General features: G+C 41.9%; 1 protein-coding gene across 1 annotated transcript in view; it reads right to left on the reverse strand.

Annotated features, from left to right (window-relative positions):
• Positions 1 to 15,630, reverse strand: part of ZFHX4 (zinc finger homeobox 4) — a 177,374-nt gene that overhangs the window by 4,104 nt on the left and 157,640 nt on the right. Inside the window, 6 exon segments of the mRNA XM_028167189.2 lie at positions 1 to 124; positions 6,809 to 10,023; positions 10,025 to 12,194; positions 12,730 to 12,847; positions 13,861 to 14,061; positions 14,288 to 14,421. The exon segment at positions 1 to 124 is cut by the window's left edge and continues 4,104 nt beyond it. Of these exon segments, the coding sequence (XP_028022990.2) occupies positions 1 to 124; positions 6,809 to 10,023; positions 10,025 to 12,194; positions 12,730 to 12,847; positions 13,861 to 14,061; positions 14,288 to 14,421 (5,962 nt within the window).

Consider the following 15,630-nt stretch of genomic DNA (forward strand, 5'->3'; position numbering starts at 1 on the left):
GGAGGCGGTGGAGGTGGTGGAGTCTGCAGCAAAGGTTTGGTGGGGACGCTGCTGAGAGACAGGGCAGGAGACGAAGTAGCTGAAGGAGGAAACCCAAGCATGCCTGCACCGGGAGGTGTTAAAGCTGCAAACGATAACAGAGATAATGCCCGGTGTCAGTGCACGGATACACACAGACGCTCAACCCCTAACCAGCGCTCGAAGACGTATTACACACACCAGGAAAAGTCATCTGCACCGGCTTTTCCGGGTTCGTCATCTTTCTTCTATTAGCTTTAATCCCCACCGTGACTCTCAGAAATGGAAACTACACAGTTGAGCAAGATTTTACTCAGAAAACAAAAGGCTCCCATCATATGACAGCCAGTCGGTTAGAAAAAATAAAACATCCTGGCGAACAGCAGCGGGTACTTCTAATTGATACACTTTGTAAGATTCCTCCTCTGTTCTTCATTTTAACCAATTTTTACTGTACCTCTGGGAAGGCAGACTCACTCGTCCTTCATTGGAGCAGTCTGATAATTACCGCGTTCACTGAAAATAATTAGGTAGCACCTAAAATGAAACCTGTCTGCCTAAGTTCCGGTAGAAAAATACCTTTGCACTGAATAAAGAAGGTGATAAGCTAATTAAATAGCAACAGTAAATGTCCACTGAAGACACCAAAAAACAACTAACAGTGAAGTCACGGCTCTTCTTTACTAGCACCAAGCATGGTGAGGCCTGATTGCAGTGTCAAGGGTGCAGGGTAAGCTCTCATTATCATCCTGACACTTTGGCTAAGAGTATTTGATAGGAATTGAATGTGTTAACACACAACTTCATCACCCCCAAAACATGCTTCTTCCAGGTTTGCTTGTAGCAGGCAAAAACGATTCTCAACTCATTAGAGGAGGGAAACTAAATGCTCAGTAGGCAGACACATGTTGGGTACAGTATGACTCGTATTGAAATGGAAGAAATCTTTGCCGGATTTCAAGTACTCAATCTAATGCAGTGGCTGGTAAGAACCTATTACAAAGCCATTTTTAGGCATTGTATAGTTGGGGGAGAAACTAAAAGACAGCTCAGGATAGAAAAAGGAATTGTAAAAGTCTGTGCTTTTCCTGAGTCTGTTTTTTAGAGGCAAATATAGTTGATTGAAAGAGGAACAGACTGGAAACCTAATTGGGTGGTGGTTCGTTCCTGAACGAGGGAAGGCTTGCTACCAAAAGACTGAGACAAGGACCATGATGGAGGCCTGATGGGTTGATGCAAGAATTAACTAGGAGAAGGTAAATGAAGATTCAGTTATTAGTGCATAGCTGTGGAGAAAACCATCTTTTAGATATTGGCTAAGGTCTTACTTCTATGCTAAATGCAACATTTAGGTGTGAAAAAAAAATGAAAAACAAGTGACACAAAAGCACATTTCTTTAGCTAGAAAAAGAACTTTAGTTTCTTAATTGGTCTTTATCCAGCTGAGAAACCTTGTCTTAGGCTTAGCACTCAAGATACTCTCAAGTCCTCAACATCACTCTCAACTTGACCCCAATCATTATCATATTACCGTCTATTAGCCTAGCTTATTACTGGCTGCTCTTCTTTTTAACCTTACCACACCCAACTCTTCTCTGATCTGCTTTGAAATAATTTCTGTAGTTGTATTAGTAATAGTTTCTAAGGAATATCCATCATGTTCGAGAATAGTCTTCCAATATCCTCAACAGTAAGTAGGGACAGATGCGAAAAATTCCATGTTTTTAAGAAAATTGAGTCCTAGAGCTGTGAAGTGACTTGATAGACAGAAATATACAACTTGATGGTAGATATGGAGGTGGAAACTAAATTTTATAGCTGCCACTCAAGTTCATCTTCCTGTCTGATTGAATCAATTTCAAATGTAAAACAGTTGGAATATTAAAAATGAAAAAAGCAATCCTTGAAAATAATAACATTGTATTTCCAGGAGAAACTGATAGCAAGTATCTACATTTTACAGAAGAATGGATGACACATTCAAAATAAATTTAAATGAAAATGGCCTAAGATTGGCAGGGGTATGGTAGGAATGAATCAGTAAATTCCTGGATTTTAATCCAATTTAGAATGTTAGACTTCTCGGATTCCATGGGACTTAGACACAGCCCAAAACTGTGAAGTAATGGAGTTGCTTTTGGGGGCCCAAACCAACAACTCCCTTGCCTTTATTCCTACACTATGATGCCTGGTATCTTGATCTTCTTTCCACTTGCCTCTCTATAAAATTTTATTTGCAAGAAAAAAACCAGAGATATAAATACACCTATTTTTGAAAAGGATCAATCTATACTAGATTCAATAATTTGAGGTTTCTTCTGCTATGATATTCTGATTTCATGATATTCTATGTTACTTTCCATTTAACAGAAGATAATGTATTAAGTCAGAAGAATTAATACCTAATTACAGAATTTCAGGCTTGAGTGATTCAGGTGGAAGAAGTTTTACTAGGGACAGAAGATCCTTCCTTGCATTGTCAGAATGATATTATGTTGGTAGCCAGCTTCTTTTGCCTACTCATAAAGCCTACTTTATTTCTGGGTCTAGTACATCTAGACTTCATACTCAATAATTGCACCCCCTTCCACCTAAGTGCTTTTCCCCCTAAATCTAAAGAAATTGCTGGCTCACCTATCTCTCTGACGTGAGAATTTAAGGCAAGAGAAATCTTAAGGAACTTAAGATTTAAAAAAATAGCACTGGTAGTTAGAAAGCAAGTAGATCAATAGCTGTTGACTCAGGCTTTCCCATCAGATGAGGTCTACAAATTCCTATCTAGAGGTCATATAATGAAGTAATGAAAAATTTTAGAAGACTGCCATAGGAATCCTAACTACTATAGTTAAAAACTACCAGAGATTTTTAAGAATTCAGCATCTTGAGGAGTAAGCTGACTTAAATAATCAGCTGTTAAGTAAAAATTTTAGGAAAAAAGATACAGATTAAGGATAATGAATAATGTACATTGGGTCTACTAATAAAAGACATAAACTTGTAGAAGTTTGCAGTCAAAAGTTCAGTAGTCAACTGATATATGAAAACCACATATAGAAGAGAAAAACTGAACAGTAATCAGGATGCAAAATAAGTGGTGGTAACTACAAAGATACATTCTTTCCTGTTCCCTAACTCCTGCTCCAATTCTCTGAAATTTCACAGAGAGATGAAAGTTTTTGCCATCATTTTATTTGGTTTTGTTTTCCTGAAACAGCTGCCTATTCCCAAAAGGAATGCTTTTCAGAAGAAAATGCCTGTCTCACCATGAACATAGATGTAGTGTCTTTTCCCCAAGTTGCTTTGATCTAGGTGTCCCAGAGGAAAAAATTTACTATTGAGGTGAAAATTAAAACTAATTAAGTACATGGGCCAAAGACAATTGTGCTAAAATTATTAAAGACCTACTCTTATCTAGATTTACCCCAAAAATGCTAGTAAATTACACTGAAGTATGAGAAAAATGCAGAAGCCATGTTCTAAAGTTCCATTTAAGGAAATTGGGTTAGGCAGTATTTCCAAAGACTAATGGAACATATAAAAATCAGACACTGCTTAAAACCATAAAGTAAATACGTTAAAAATAGAAAATCAAGTTATTTTCCTAGTCATCTTGAGGAAAATGCCAAAAGAAGCTAACATCCTAAAGGATAAAATGTAAATTTAAAGGTTTCTAACTTTTTCCAGGTGTACAGGCATGTGATTTTCTATTGTCACTTTCCCTTTTTGCATATGATCATGATAGAAAAAGACAATTGTGGAAAAATTTTTTAGCAGAAAATAATTTATTTTATCAAACATGAATGATAGTAAGTAGTGATACTGAACACAGGCCTAAGTCATTGTTCAGAAAGCAGGCACACATGATGGATATTACTCTTCAAAGGGTTTTCTTTGTGATCTTGAAAGACTAAATAATTTGAAGATTTCTTGGAAGTATGGTAAGGAGGTTTTATGAGAATTAAAGCTGGTAAAACAGAACAGGAATTCCACCAAAAAAGGAATAAAATGGGTATTTAAATCAGGAAATTTAGAGGTTGATAAATGCTAAAACTGAACATGTACACTGCAATTAAGTCAATTTTGGGGTGTAGCCTTAGGAATCAGACTTATTACTTACTTTACGGCATATCTCATTCAATGGAGTCCCTTTTTAGCGATTTTCTTAGGAACAAAACCTTGAAATCTACCTTCAAAGGGATGGGGGTGTCTTTAAAATGAAGCCTTTTCCATAACTAAATCCCATTAAAATGGGACCAAGGTGAACACATCATATGGTCAAAGTTTATTCATATAGATAACAAACTGTTACAAGAGCCCAGGGCATGTGAGAGATACAGAAATATTTTACTTATGAAGCAATTTTCTTCTTTTATTTCACCTAGCTGGTCTGTCTATTTCTTCCATAGAGCAATGGAGATATTTGTTTGATGAAAACATAATACAGTAGAAAGATGCTGATAGAAAGATGGAGAACCACAGCTCTACTCCATGAGATGATTAAAATATTCAGCATTACCCACCACAGATCAATTAACCTAAAAAAGATGTGAGCTGGAAGTGTGGGAATTCAGGCTTTCAGATGGGATCCTGCTGATAGCTCTGCTGTACTAATGTTTAAATTCCTTCACAAACAAAGAACTAATTCAAGACAAATTGCAAATTCCAGTAGGTATGTTCCTGGACCTTTTCTCTTTATAACACTCTCCGGTCTGTTTTGGTCCATGATTTAATGAAGCAGCAGATACGTGGTGACCTCAGTACCTGATGCATTTAAAAATAGTGCTCTCTGAGGAGGGCCTGCCTCTAACATCTTCCCACAATTCTGAGAGTTATAAAGAGGGCCCATATTTCAGGGGGAGAATGTAAATTATATTTGTGGTGTGTAGAATGAGGAGAAAGGTTAGGTTGTTTCCGTATTTCATAAACATCTTCTCTCTCCTCCCTCCTGGCTTTCTCTCGTACAGGCCCTCAGGGTACCAGTTTCAGAGTGACAAACCAGAAGGGTAGTCAGGGAAGGACCTGTTGTCCAAGCAAAGGCCTTCTGATCCAGTGGAGAGAAAAACAAGATGTTCTGACCACCACTTAGTGGGGTGACTACATCGGATCATCAATCAAAGCTGACTTGTAGATTAAAGGCACAGATACTTGAACTGTTCTTAGCCCATTGTAAATATCAATTTTTATTCTATTTTACATAATTATAAAATTTATAGATAAGTGCTCATGGAATTTTTCCACATTAGACATTATGTGGAAAAGCTCTATTTTATGTAACTGATCACAGGAGTCTTTCTACATAAGACATTTTTCTAGATGTCAATCAATAATTACAGTGATATATAAAGTGAGACTAGAAGACTAATACATTCATAGGCGGGCAGGGGAAGGTAGCTGGTGTGATAGTTAAAGGAAAGGACCTCGCAGAAATTTTCTTGGTAAAACTCTTTATATGTGCAGATTCATTCTGCTGCTCTCTAATGCCAACAAGTCATTCTGGACAGGGAACCAATCAGATGAGCTAGCAGTAGCCAAGGGGTCATTTGATATCATTGTTTTCATGTCTCCCAAAATGAAAGTTAAAATGGGAATATCTTCCAGAGTCACATTAAAATGTAAATTGCCATAAGAGAAGAATGAAATTGAAAAGTTTGAAATTTATGTAAAAGTCCAATTTGGAAAATGAAAAAAAGCTTTCCTTTTGTGTTTTTGGAAACTTTCCAGATAAATGTAATTAGTTCATTCTAGATGTCTCTTTGGAATGTCATAATTTCCTTGTAAAAATTTTTAAAAAATGTACTGTTAATTTGGAAAATAAAACTTACTTTAAAGAAGAAACTAGAATCTTTTTTTTCCATTTTGGATAATATACAACTTGTGTTATATGTATAGCTACATGAATGCCTAGCACACTATCTTCAATTTTTTTCAGCCTAAGATAATTGGATACCTATACTTACTCACAAAACCTAAACTGTACAAATTGCATTTCTCTTGATAAACACAGAATTGGATTCTTCATCGGGGATTGCCTCAAACAGTTTTACCATTTTGGTCTGTCTTTATTATAAATCTAGGCTAGGGGTGGTGGTAGAAAGTCATGGAGTAATATAAATGTATTTTTAAGGTTTTAAATTTACATAAATAATAAGTAACAAAATGAATGCTACTAAAAGCAAAATCGTACAGCAAAGTTAAGTTACAAATTATCACAGAAGTCATATTTTTAGTAGTTAAACTTTACATATATATGCTTTATTACCTGCTAGGTGTAATATGGGGGAATTCCTGTGGCTAGAAGGCCCTTAGCTTTTGAACTTCCTGGCATTTAAGGGGGAAAAACAACCCCAAAAAGTACAAAACCAAAAAAAAAAAAAAAATCAGTGTCTCTTGGAAATAACATAAATTAGGAAACCAATGAATGTATTACTTAATGCTTCACTTCCTTAATATGTATACCAAATTTTGTGCCACGTGCCTGTGCTGAAATGCCGTTTGAAATCAGTTTTGAAATGAGTATATTAAAGGAACGTTCCTAAAATATAAAGATATAATGATATAAATAATATATGTCTGAGACTCTGATCTACCTTGTCTTTGTTTTTCTACATACGTTCAGGTTGGCTTATTTCCTGGTTATTAACCTTAGCCACTAAAATATATATTTCAAATAACATCATGGTTTCACTTACTGAAATGAAAAGAGATCCAACATACCCTGTTCTTGGTTACATGTCATTGGCTGCCTAATATTATTTAATTAATTAGACGGACTCTCCTTGAAATGACTTACTGTTTGAATTTTGTGGAAATCCAGGCAAGGAGGATGGACCGTTCATGCCAGGGAGAAGGACTGGGGGGAGGCCGGGGAGTCCTGGATAGGCCGCTGGCAGACTGATGCCATGAAGGGGGCCGCTGTCCATCATGCCCGGCTGCTGTACCGCTAAGCCCAGCACATCCGAAGCTTTCTTTATACGGTCAAGTTCTTGCTGCGCCATCAGCTGTCGAACGGTCGTCGGAGCCAAGTAATCTTTCTCCCGATCAAGCTGACTCCCGACGGTCTCCCTCACTTTTGAAATGTGCTGTTTGGAGAAAATATGATCTCTGATGGACAAGCGGGCGGAGTACTTCACCCCACAGAGGGTACACTCTGGTTTGGTGCCTTCCGTGCCACTCTGGTTGATCATGAAAGGCTTCCCTATGTTAATTTTAAATTTCTTTTCCTTTGCCCTTGCATTCTGGAACCACACCTGGACCACGCGCTTGGGCAGACCAATCTCATTCCCTAGCATTTCGCATTCTTGCATGGTCGGAGTTCGGTAGTCACTAAAGCAAGCCTTGAGAACCTTGAGTTGAAGATTGCTCATCTGGGTTCTGAAACGCTTGTGACCTGGTCGATCGTTACTTTTGGATTTGAAAGGATTGCTGGATCCAAATGGATTTGGTGAACTCGGGTCAGCTATGCTGGACGTTTCACTGCGGTCAGCCGTGTCATCCGGGTCATCCGTGATATAAAAGCTTTGGTCATGGTCACCATCTTTATCGTTGAAAGGTATTGAGGGACTCGTGAGAGAAAAGAGAAATTTTTCATCACAGACCTCCGTGGTGGGTGGGGTTGCTGTTTTTGGCAAAGTGTCGAGAGTTTTGGGCTCTTTAGGAGATAAAGCTGGCTTCACATCTCCAGAGCTTCCCGTGGTGCTTTCCATTTCTCCGTTTCCCTCATCTCCGGTGGTGGCGTCACTGATCGCTGTATTAATTGACGAAGTCTCATCAAAGTCAGTTTTATTTTGATCATACCCAGCCTCAGCAGGAGGGGCGTTTAAATTCTCGACATCCTCAGAACATTCTGCTTTAAAAGAAGAAGGGCTTAAAAGATTCTTCGGCGACAGCTCTGCTGTTTTGCTAACAGGTGTTGACACTGTAGAAGCCAATTCATTCTCACTTGAGAGATCAATTTTAGTTAATGGCAGAGATGGATAATCAAAATAAATGTATTTCTGCGGGCTTTCTCCCCCATCTTCTGTTGATATTAAAGGGCTTGGTGGCAAGCTGTAACCTGCCTGCTTTCCTTCATTCCAGTGCCGGGAGCGAATGTGGCTTTCTAAGGCTGACTTCGCCTTAAACAGGGCTCGGCAAAAGGGACACCGTTTATGAGACTGGGCTGGACCCACTGCCCGGAACTGGCCTTTCCTTTCTCGCGCTCGTGTGTTCTGGAACCAGACTTGCACGACTCTTTTCTTGAGCCCCACTTCGCGTGCAATATGATCAAGCATTTTCCGGGTAGGATTGGAATCCAATAAGTATTTTTCATAGAGAATTTCCAGTTGTTCAGGGGTGATGGTGGTTCTCAAGCGTTTATCACGGTGTTGGTCTTCACCGCTATTCCCGCCTTCCTTTTCACTGCAGTTATTGTCTTCTTTATCATCCAGTTTCCTTTTAAGGGAAGCAGCAACTGTGGCCTGGGCTGCGGGGTGGGACGAAGTGGTCTGAGGGGGCATCTGTGTGAGAGAACCACTCAGCAGCTGTCCAGTCATCAGTGGATTGTTGGGGTCGAATATCATGTAGGGCATGTCCATGGGCCGTTCCAAGAACGGGGAGTGAAGGAATTGGTTCTGGGCAGCCAGGAAGTGCATGTGCTGGTGCTCCTGCCAGAGTTCCAGAGTCGGGAAGGCAACTGTGCACTGATCACATTGGTACTGTAGTAACTGAGGAGGTAGACTGTTCTGGAGAGAAGTCATGGAAATCTGCAGCGGACTGGAAGGGACCGGGGTTTGAGAGGCCGAGGGAGGTCTTCCCATAAGTTGGGGCTGTTTTGGTGTCTGTGGCTGAGCGGCCGAGGCCGGCGGCGGGTCTGAGGAAGCGGATGTTGAGAGCAGCGCTGGTTTGGCGCCTTGAGAAGGGGGCAAGGGGTCACTCTGCTTTGGCTTTTCCGTGGGATATTCGGGTTTTGGAGACGTCTTCTCCAGTTCCGGTTTGGGCGATGGAATCAGCGGGGTGCTAGTCCCAGAGCCAGAACTTGCCGCCGGGGCAGGAGCATTTTTGGGTGCCTCTGTTTGGCCAGACACTGTGCAATGCTTGTACACCACCTGATCTGTGGCGTCCATGGAGTCTTCGGTTTGGCTTTCATCTTGGGCATCATCATCTTCATCCTTGTAACACTGCTTTTTCTGATGCGTAATCAAGTCAAAGATCCTGGGGAAAACCACATTGCACTTTTTACACTGGTACTGCATGTTGCTCGTTCGAATATACCGCTCATTGGTAAGTTCTCTTTTTTCGTTATCTTTAGCTTCTGCTTGATTCTCGTAACTCTTCCGTGCCTTCTGACGAGCATTCTGGAACCATACAACAATAACCCGGGTAGGCAGATTGAGAACGGTAGAAAGCTGTTCTATTTCGTCATCTTTTGGGTAAGCGTTTGTGTCAAAAAAGTCTTGAAGGACCCTAAGCTGGTAGTCCGTAAACCTGGTTCTCGACGACCTTTTACTGAAGGATGCATCCGATTTGTAATGTTCTAAAGAGGAGGGCTGGGGGTCGATTCTGATATCTTCCAAAACTGTTATGGGAGGGTTACTGAAGTTGTAGGGCGAATCTTTATTTCTCTGCCGCTCCTTAAAAAGGGTATTTCGAAACCAGTGCTTGATAACCTTTTGAGAGAGGCCCGATTTCTCTGCCATTTCTTGGATCTGTTCTTCACTCGGAGAATTATTGATGTCAAAATAAGCCCTCAGGATTTTCAGCTGGTCGTCCGTAATTCTTGTCCGTGGGCGTTTGAACTGAGAATGCCTTAGGAAATTGGGATCTAACCCGAGCTGCTGCTGGCAGAGCTGGGTGAGATCCGCCGAGAGAGTGTCCATCTGGGGCAGCTGCAGGGCGAGCTGGGGAGGAAGCGCAGGGTGCTGCACGGGCTGCATCATGATGGAAGGAAAGAGCGGAAGGTCCAGGGACACGGGCAGCTGGACCTGCGGGGGAGCGGATGGGGGAGGGGGAGGTGGGGGAGGGGGGGGGAGGAGGCGGCGGAGGGGGCGGCGGGGGAGTGGGCGGTGGGGCTTGGAGCGGAGCGGAGACCCCGCCTGGCAGTTTCACGGGCCCCAGGGAAGGAGTCTGCGGAGGGGCTGGAGGCAGCGGTGGAGGCGGAGGCGGGGGCGGCGGCGTTTCTGGGGAAGATGGCGAAATGGGATAAAGCTTATCATAGGCCTCCCTGTATTGACGAGCAAATTTTTCTAGCGCTCCATATGGAAAAAACTGGCCGTGTACGTGTTCTTGGTGACTCTTTAGAATAAGGACATTGGAGAACAACTTCCCACACGTTCCACATTCCAGCTTCTCGGTACTTTCCCCTTCCCCACTCTTGCCCTTCTTCTGTACCTTCTGCCTGTTCTCATTATACTGAATGACCAGTTCAAAACCGAAGTTTTCCAGTAACGCTTTGGCTGCATTTCCTCGGGCCCCTGAAGCGATTCGGGGCGGTGGGATGGATGGTTCCAAGGATTTTTGCTTCTTTCCATCTTTGCCTTCTTTGAGCCCTTCACCTTCACTAACGAGTTCTTGCTTTGGCTTGTCTTGCTTTTCAGCAACCTCTTCCGCCTCCTTGTAAGAGGGTATGTCCTTCATGATGGGGCAGTCGGCACTGGCCGTGGCGGTTTGCTCTTGTTTCAATAATTTGCTGGCCTGCTGCTGCTGCGGCGGCGGCGGCGGCGGCTTTTGAGACTGCAGCTGGGGCTGTATGGCTTGGTACTGCTGTGCTTGTTGCTGAAGTATCTGGAGTTGAGTTTGGCCAACGTGATGTTGGGTTTGAATCTGCTGCTTCAAGTCTTCAAGCAAGGACCCGGCCATTCCGGTCATGCCAGGCATCCCGAAGGCAGCAGAGCCCGGCAAGCCCAAATCTGGCCCCAAGCTGAACTCCGTCCCGGGGATGTAGAATGGAAAGAGAAACTGAGGCTGCTGAAACTGCAGCAGCGCTTCCGGAGTCATAGGAAAATGAGGCAGAAAGGCGGGGTTGAGAAACTGAGGCTGAAAGAACGCAGCTTGCTGTTGCAACTCGTGCTGCAGCTGCAGCTGAAGCTGTGCTGGTGACTGCGGCGGGTGATGTGTAGGTTGAGCAGACATTAATTCCGGAGTTTGCTTTTTATTTAATTCTTTGGCATCTAAGTGGGGATCTTTGCTGCTTACTGCTGCTAAACTCATGGAATCTAACATCCCTTGGCTGGGACTATTAACGTTGGCTCCGACGCCGTGCCCGCCGGCCACGTGACCGCTGGGTTCCAGCTTTGCAGCCCTTGCCTTTGTCTGGTGGAGCACGGACCTCATGTGGATTTCCAAGGTCGAACTTTGGCTGTATGCAACGTTGCAGATGCTGCACTTGTAGGGTTTGTTATCTGTGCTGCTGTTGGTTTCTTGAGGAACGGGGCTGGAAGCTTCTTGCAAAACCTTTTTCAACTTATGCAGGTGAGACACTGAATTATAATGGACCAAGAGAATGTTCTTTTGGGTGAATGACTCTTTACACACTGTACATTTATATGGGCGAGATGGATCGAGGAATTTTTCCATCGTAAAATTTGGCCCTTTTCTAAAAGGTAAGGTCCGCTTTGGTTCAGAGCCCATGTCATCCGGAATAGAGCTACTGTCACTTCCTGCTGGACTTGCCTTCCCCTCATGGTCCACCTCGTACTCCTTCTCCATTTCCTGCTCTAGGGCCTGGTCGTCCTGGGCCATCGTTTCACTCTCAGCCCACAGTTCACCATTCACGGGCAAGGAGGCATACAGCTGTTGAAGTTCAGCTTCACTCAGTTCGGGGTGGCCTGCTTCCAAGTGTTTTTTTAAAGCCTGGAATGTACGGAAACTACGCTGGCACAGGTTACACATCGTAGCGGCCCGAATCGCATGATACTGGGAATGTATCTGAAGCTTCTGCATAGTCTTAAAAGCCAAGCTACAATGGTTACAGCGATACTTGTAAACATGGCGGTCCGAAACAGAGAGTGGTTGCCTTTTTTGCTGTTCGCTTAATTGATCCTGCAGTGTGTCGGAGATTTTCATATCCTTACTGCTGTTTTTATTCCATTCCGACACTTCTGTGGGTTCTTTAGTTGGTTTCTGCTCCTCACTCTTTATTTCCACACCAGCCTTTGAATCGTCAAGACCCGCCATACTTTTGTCATTCATTGGGCTTTCACCTGTGTCAAGAAAGCATAAACATCGCTTATAGGAAGGAAGTCTACAGCTTAAACGCCAATGAATATTGTTAAGTAGGAGCTTCTAAAGGTTTCTGCTTAATTGAATCGCTGAAGAAATATTTATTCGAGCAACTACTATATGGCAAGCACTGTACTGGGCCCTGGGGATATAAAGGTGAATAAGAAATCAACCCTGACCTCAAGGAATTTCAGCATAGGGAAGGAGATAAGTCAAAGGTAATCATAGTATGCTACCAGCAGCGTGATAGCAAGGGCCATAACCGTCGTGTTCAGTAATTAGAACACACGAAATATTCCTGGTCATTGATACTTAGGTCCCCCAAGGGCAGTTTACAGATAACCAGATATTAAATATGCCTTAGAAACTATGGCTTTTGGAAATGCCATACTTTTTTTCCCCTGTGCTTTTTTTAAAAACAAAAAAAAATCTTTGATAGTAATAATGCTGGACCAGCATCACAGATGCAAGGCCCTGAGGGTGTCTTGCGCAGATCTTAGTCAGAGGCTGGCATACCTGAATACTTCCCGGCCCCCTCGGCTGCGATGGCTGCAGGTGTGTCCTGCTCCGACTTCTCAGAGGTGGCTGCTGGCAGTAGCAAGCTGTTGGGCATCATTACATCAGGGACAGGCACCTGTGAAAACCAAAGGGGCTCATGGCAAAGGTACCCCAGAAATCACAGACTCCATCACATCTGCCCTTGGTCAGTAGCATATCCCAGTTATATTTTTCCAACCAAAGCAGGGACATTCTGTGACTCTTACAGGCCAATGCTCTCCCTTCAAATTTCGGATCAATGCTGTTGTGATGCAGTATTCTTCTTTTCTTTTTTAAAAAATATGGTTTAGGGGCTTCCCTGGTGGCGCAGTGGTTGAGAATCTGCCTGCCAATGCAGGGGTCACGGGTTCGAGCCCTGGTCTGGGAAGATCCCACATGCCGCAGAGCAACTAGGCCCGTGAGCCACAATTACTGAGCCTGCGCTCCGCAACAAGAGAGGCCGAGATAGTGAGAGGCCCGCGCACCGCGATGAAGAGTGGCCCCCACTTGCCACAGCTGGAGAAAGCCCTCGCACAGTGATGAAGACCCAACACAGCCATAAAAAAAAAATATATATATGGTTTATAACTAATAAGGACCTACTGTATAGCACAGGGAACTCTACTCAATACTCTGTAATGGCCTATATGGGAAAAGAATCTAAAAAAGAGTGGATATGTGTATATGTATAACGGATTCACTTTGCTGTACACCTGAAACTAACGCAACATTGTAAATCAACTATACTCCAACAAAAATTGAAAAAATTTAAGAAATATGGTTTGAAAGTTTTTGTAACCAAGAAATGACAGCCAAGAAAATATGAAACTCAAGGTACCCACATGAATCATTTGATTAACATTACAGGCATGAGAGGAAGGCTGCGAAATCTGTGTTATTGAATTAGCTGTGCCTTGTATCATATTTGGGGTTGATTCCAAAGCACAAGAGACAACAAATGGGCCTTTACTTGGGATTCCTACCACACAGTCAGTAAGAGCTTGATGCAACACAGAAGAAATAAATTTCTATCAAACAATAATTGTAGATTTTGTGTTGATACCTTTACAGAGATTATGTCACATATGCATCAACATTTGATATCCTTACTGTCATAAGCAGCTTCTCCACACAATCCGGAGACACACTGTGCAAATGTGTCAGATGCAGCTGGAGGTGCATTTTGTTGCTGAGGACGTCCTGGCAGAGGGGACAGCAGATGACCGGCTGTACTGAGTGCTGTGACAGAACGTGCATCTGGATACGACTTTGGTCCCTACTATTGTAGTTACAATAAGGACACTGATAGAACTGGAAAATATTGAATAAACATGGTCACTATTAGTTAATGGATTTTGATGACTTCAGAGCATTAGAAGTCACACCAAGAGTTAATTACCTTGCCAATCATAGTGTCTACATACATTTCAACAGCATGGAATGGTTTGGAGGCTCTAAAATTATCAAGGGCAATAAAAAAAACAAAAACAAAACAAAACATGTTTACACAGGAAAGGGAAAATGAAAACACATTTACCTGCTCGTGACAGAATTTATTGTCCTCTGTAGGTTTTGATCTTTTTGTTGCCACATCCTCTTCTTTTGCCAGCAGGAGTGGCTGGGTTCCCCCTGCCACACTGACTTTTAGCTCCTTTTCTGGTGTGATTATTCCTGATTCCCAAAAAAGAATAGGACACCTCAATTTTAAAAGACTAATAATGTCGATATCAGAAAAATTATGTTTTCCAAATATCTCTGGCTCTAAATCCACCGAGTCACCAAAGAACCAGAAAAGCACTTTTATACGATGCTAATCTCAAAAGACAAAAATCGCACTTCTTTTTGTCCACTAACCAAGTGGACTTTATATATTTTAAAATGTGCTCCTGTCTCATATTTTGATAACCGTAGGTGACCTTGAAAGATTCATCAATAACACGTGCTCTCTGGTGTCTCAGTACGGCTTTATCACATTAAAGCAAATCTACTCCCATTCGCAAATGCTAACTTAGAAAATAATTATTTTTGCTAACGTTTAATTACCTATCTCTTCTCTAAAATTCCGGGACACTGAAAACATTTCAAAATTCTGAGAAGAGCTGACTAGCTATAATTCACAAATGAAAACAATGTTTTTACATGGTGAATGTAGGATTTTAAAATTATACATTACATATCCACTGCTGCTTTTTTTGTGATTTATTATTTGCTTTAGATGTTTCAGCAGTTGGCTGTGCACATAACATTGTAGTCCAAATCAAGAAGACAATTGTTTTATGAGGTTAATCTGAATATTCGGTGTTAAAAGACGGTTTAAAATTTTGCCCAGATGAGCAACATAATGTATAGAAGCCTCACACACATCAAAGGAGAGAGTGTGATTCTAATTTCCCAATCTAACAGAAAATTCTTTCCAGCATCAATTTTCCCGATAATCTCCTCTGTGAGGCTGGATATTACAGTGACATTGGGTAGGCATGTCACATACATCTCACGACAAACACAAAACCTCATTTACCAGCCATTCCAATCTCATCATAGCGCGGCATCATCTGACCTTTTTTCTGCTGTTTATTATGAGTATTTCTAATTTTAACTTTCAATTTTCACCATCTTCTAGTCAATTTGCAACTAAATTATTTCCAGGGTGAGGACACTATCACTGGACAACTGGGTGCAAATACATCTTGAAATGCAATGAAGCTAAACCATTGATTGCTATCAGACCCCGCGTAAATATAGAGTCTAGGCGTAATCTGATTGTATGCTGTGCATGAAGATTTATCTTGATTTTTTTTCAATCCACATACGGTTCATATAAATGAACAAATTATACCTTATTGCAACATAACCCAGTTTTAACTTAAAAATAAGGTCAAG

The sequence above is a fragment of the Balaenoptera acutorostrata genome, chromosome 17 (genome assembly GCF_949987535.1).
Source record: "Balaenoptera acutorostrata chromosome 17, mBalAcu1.1, whole genome shotgun sequence".
In the NCBI taxonomy this organism is placed as follows: domain Eukaryota; kingdom Metazoa; phylum Chordata; class Mammalia; order Artiodactyla; family Balaenopteridae; genus Balaenoptera; species Balaenoptera acutorostrata.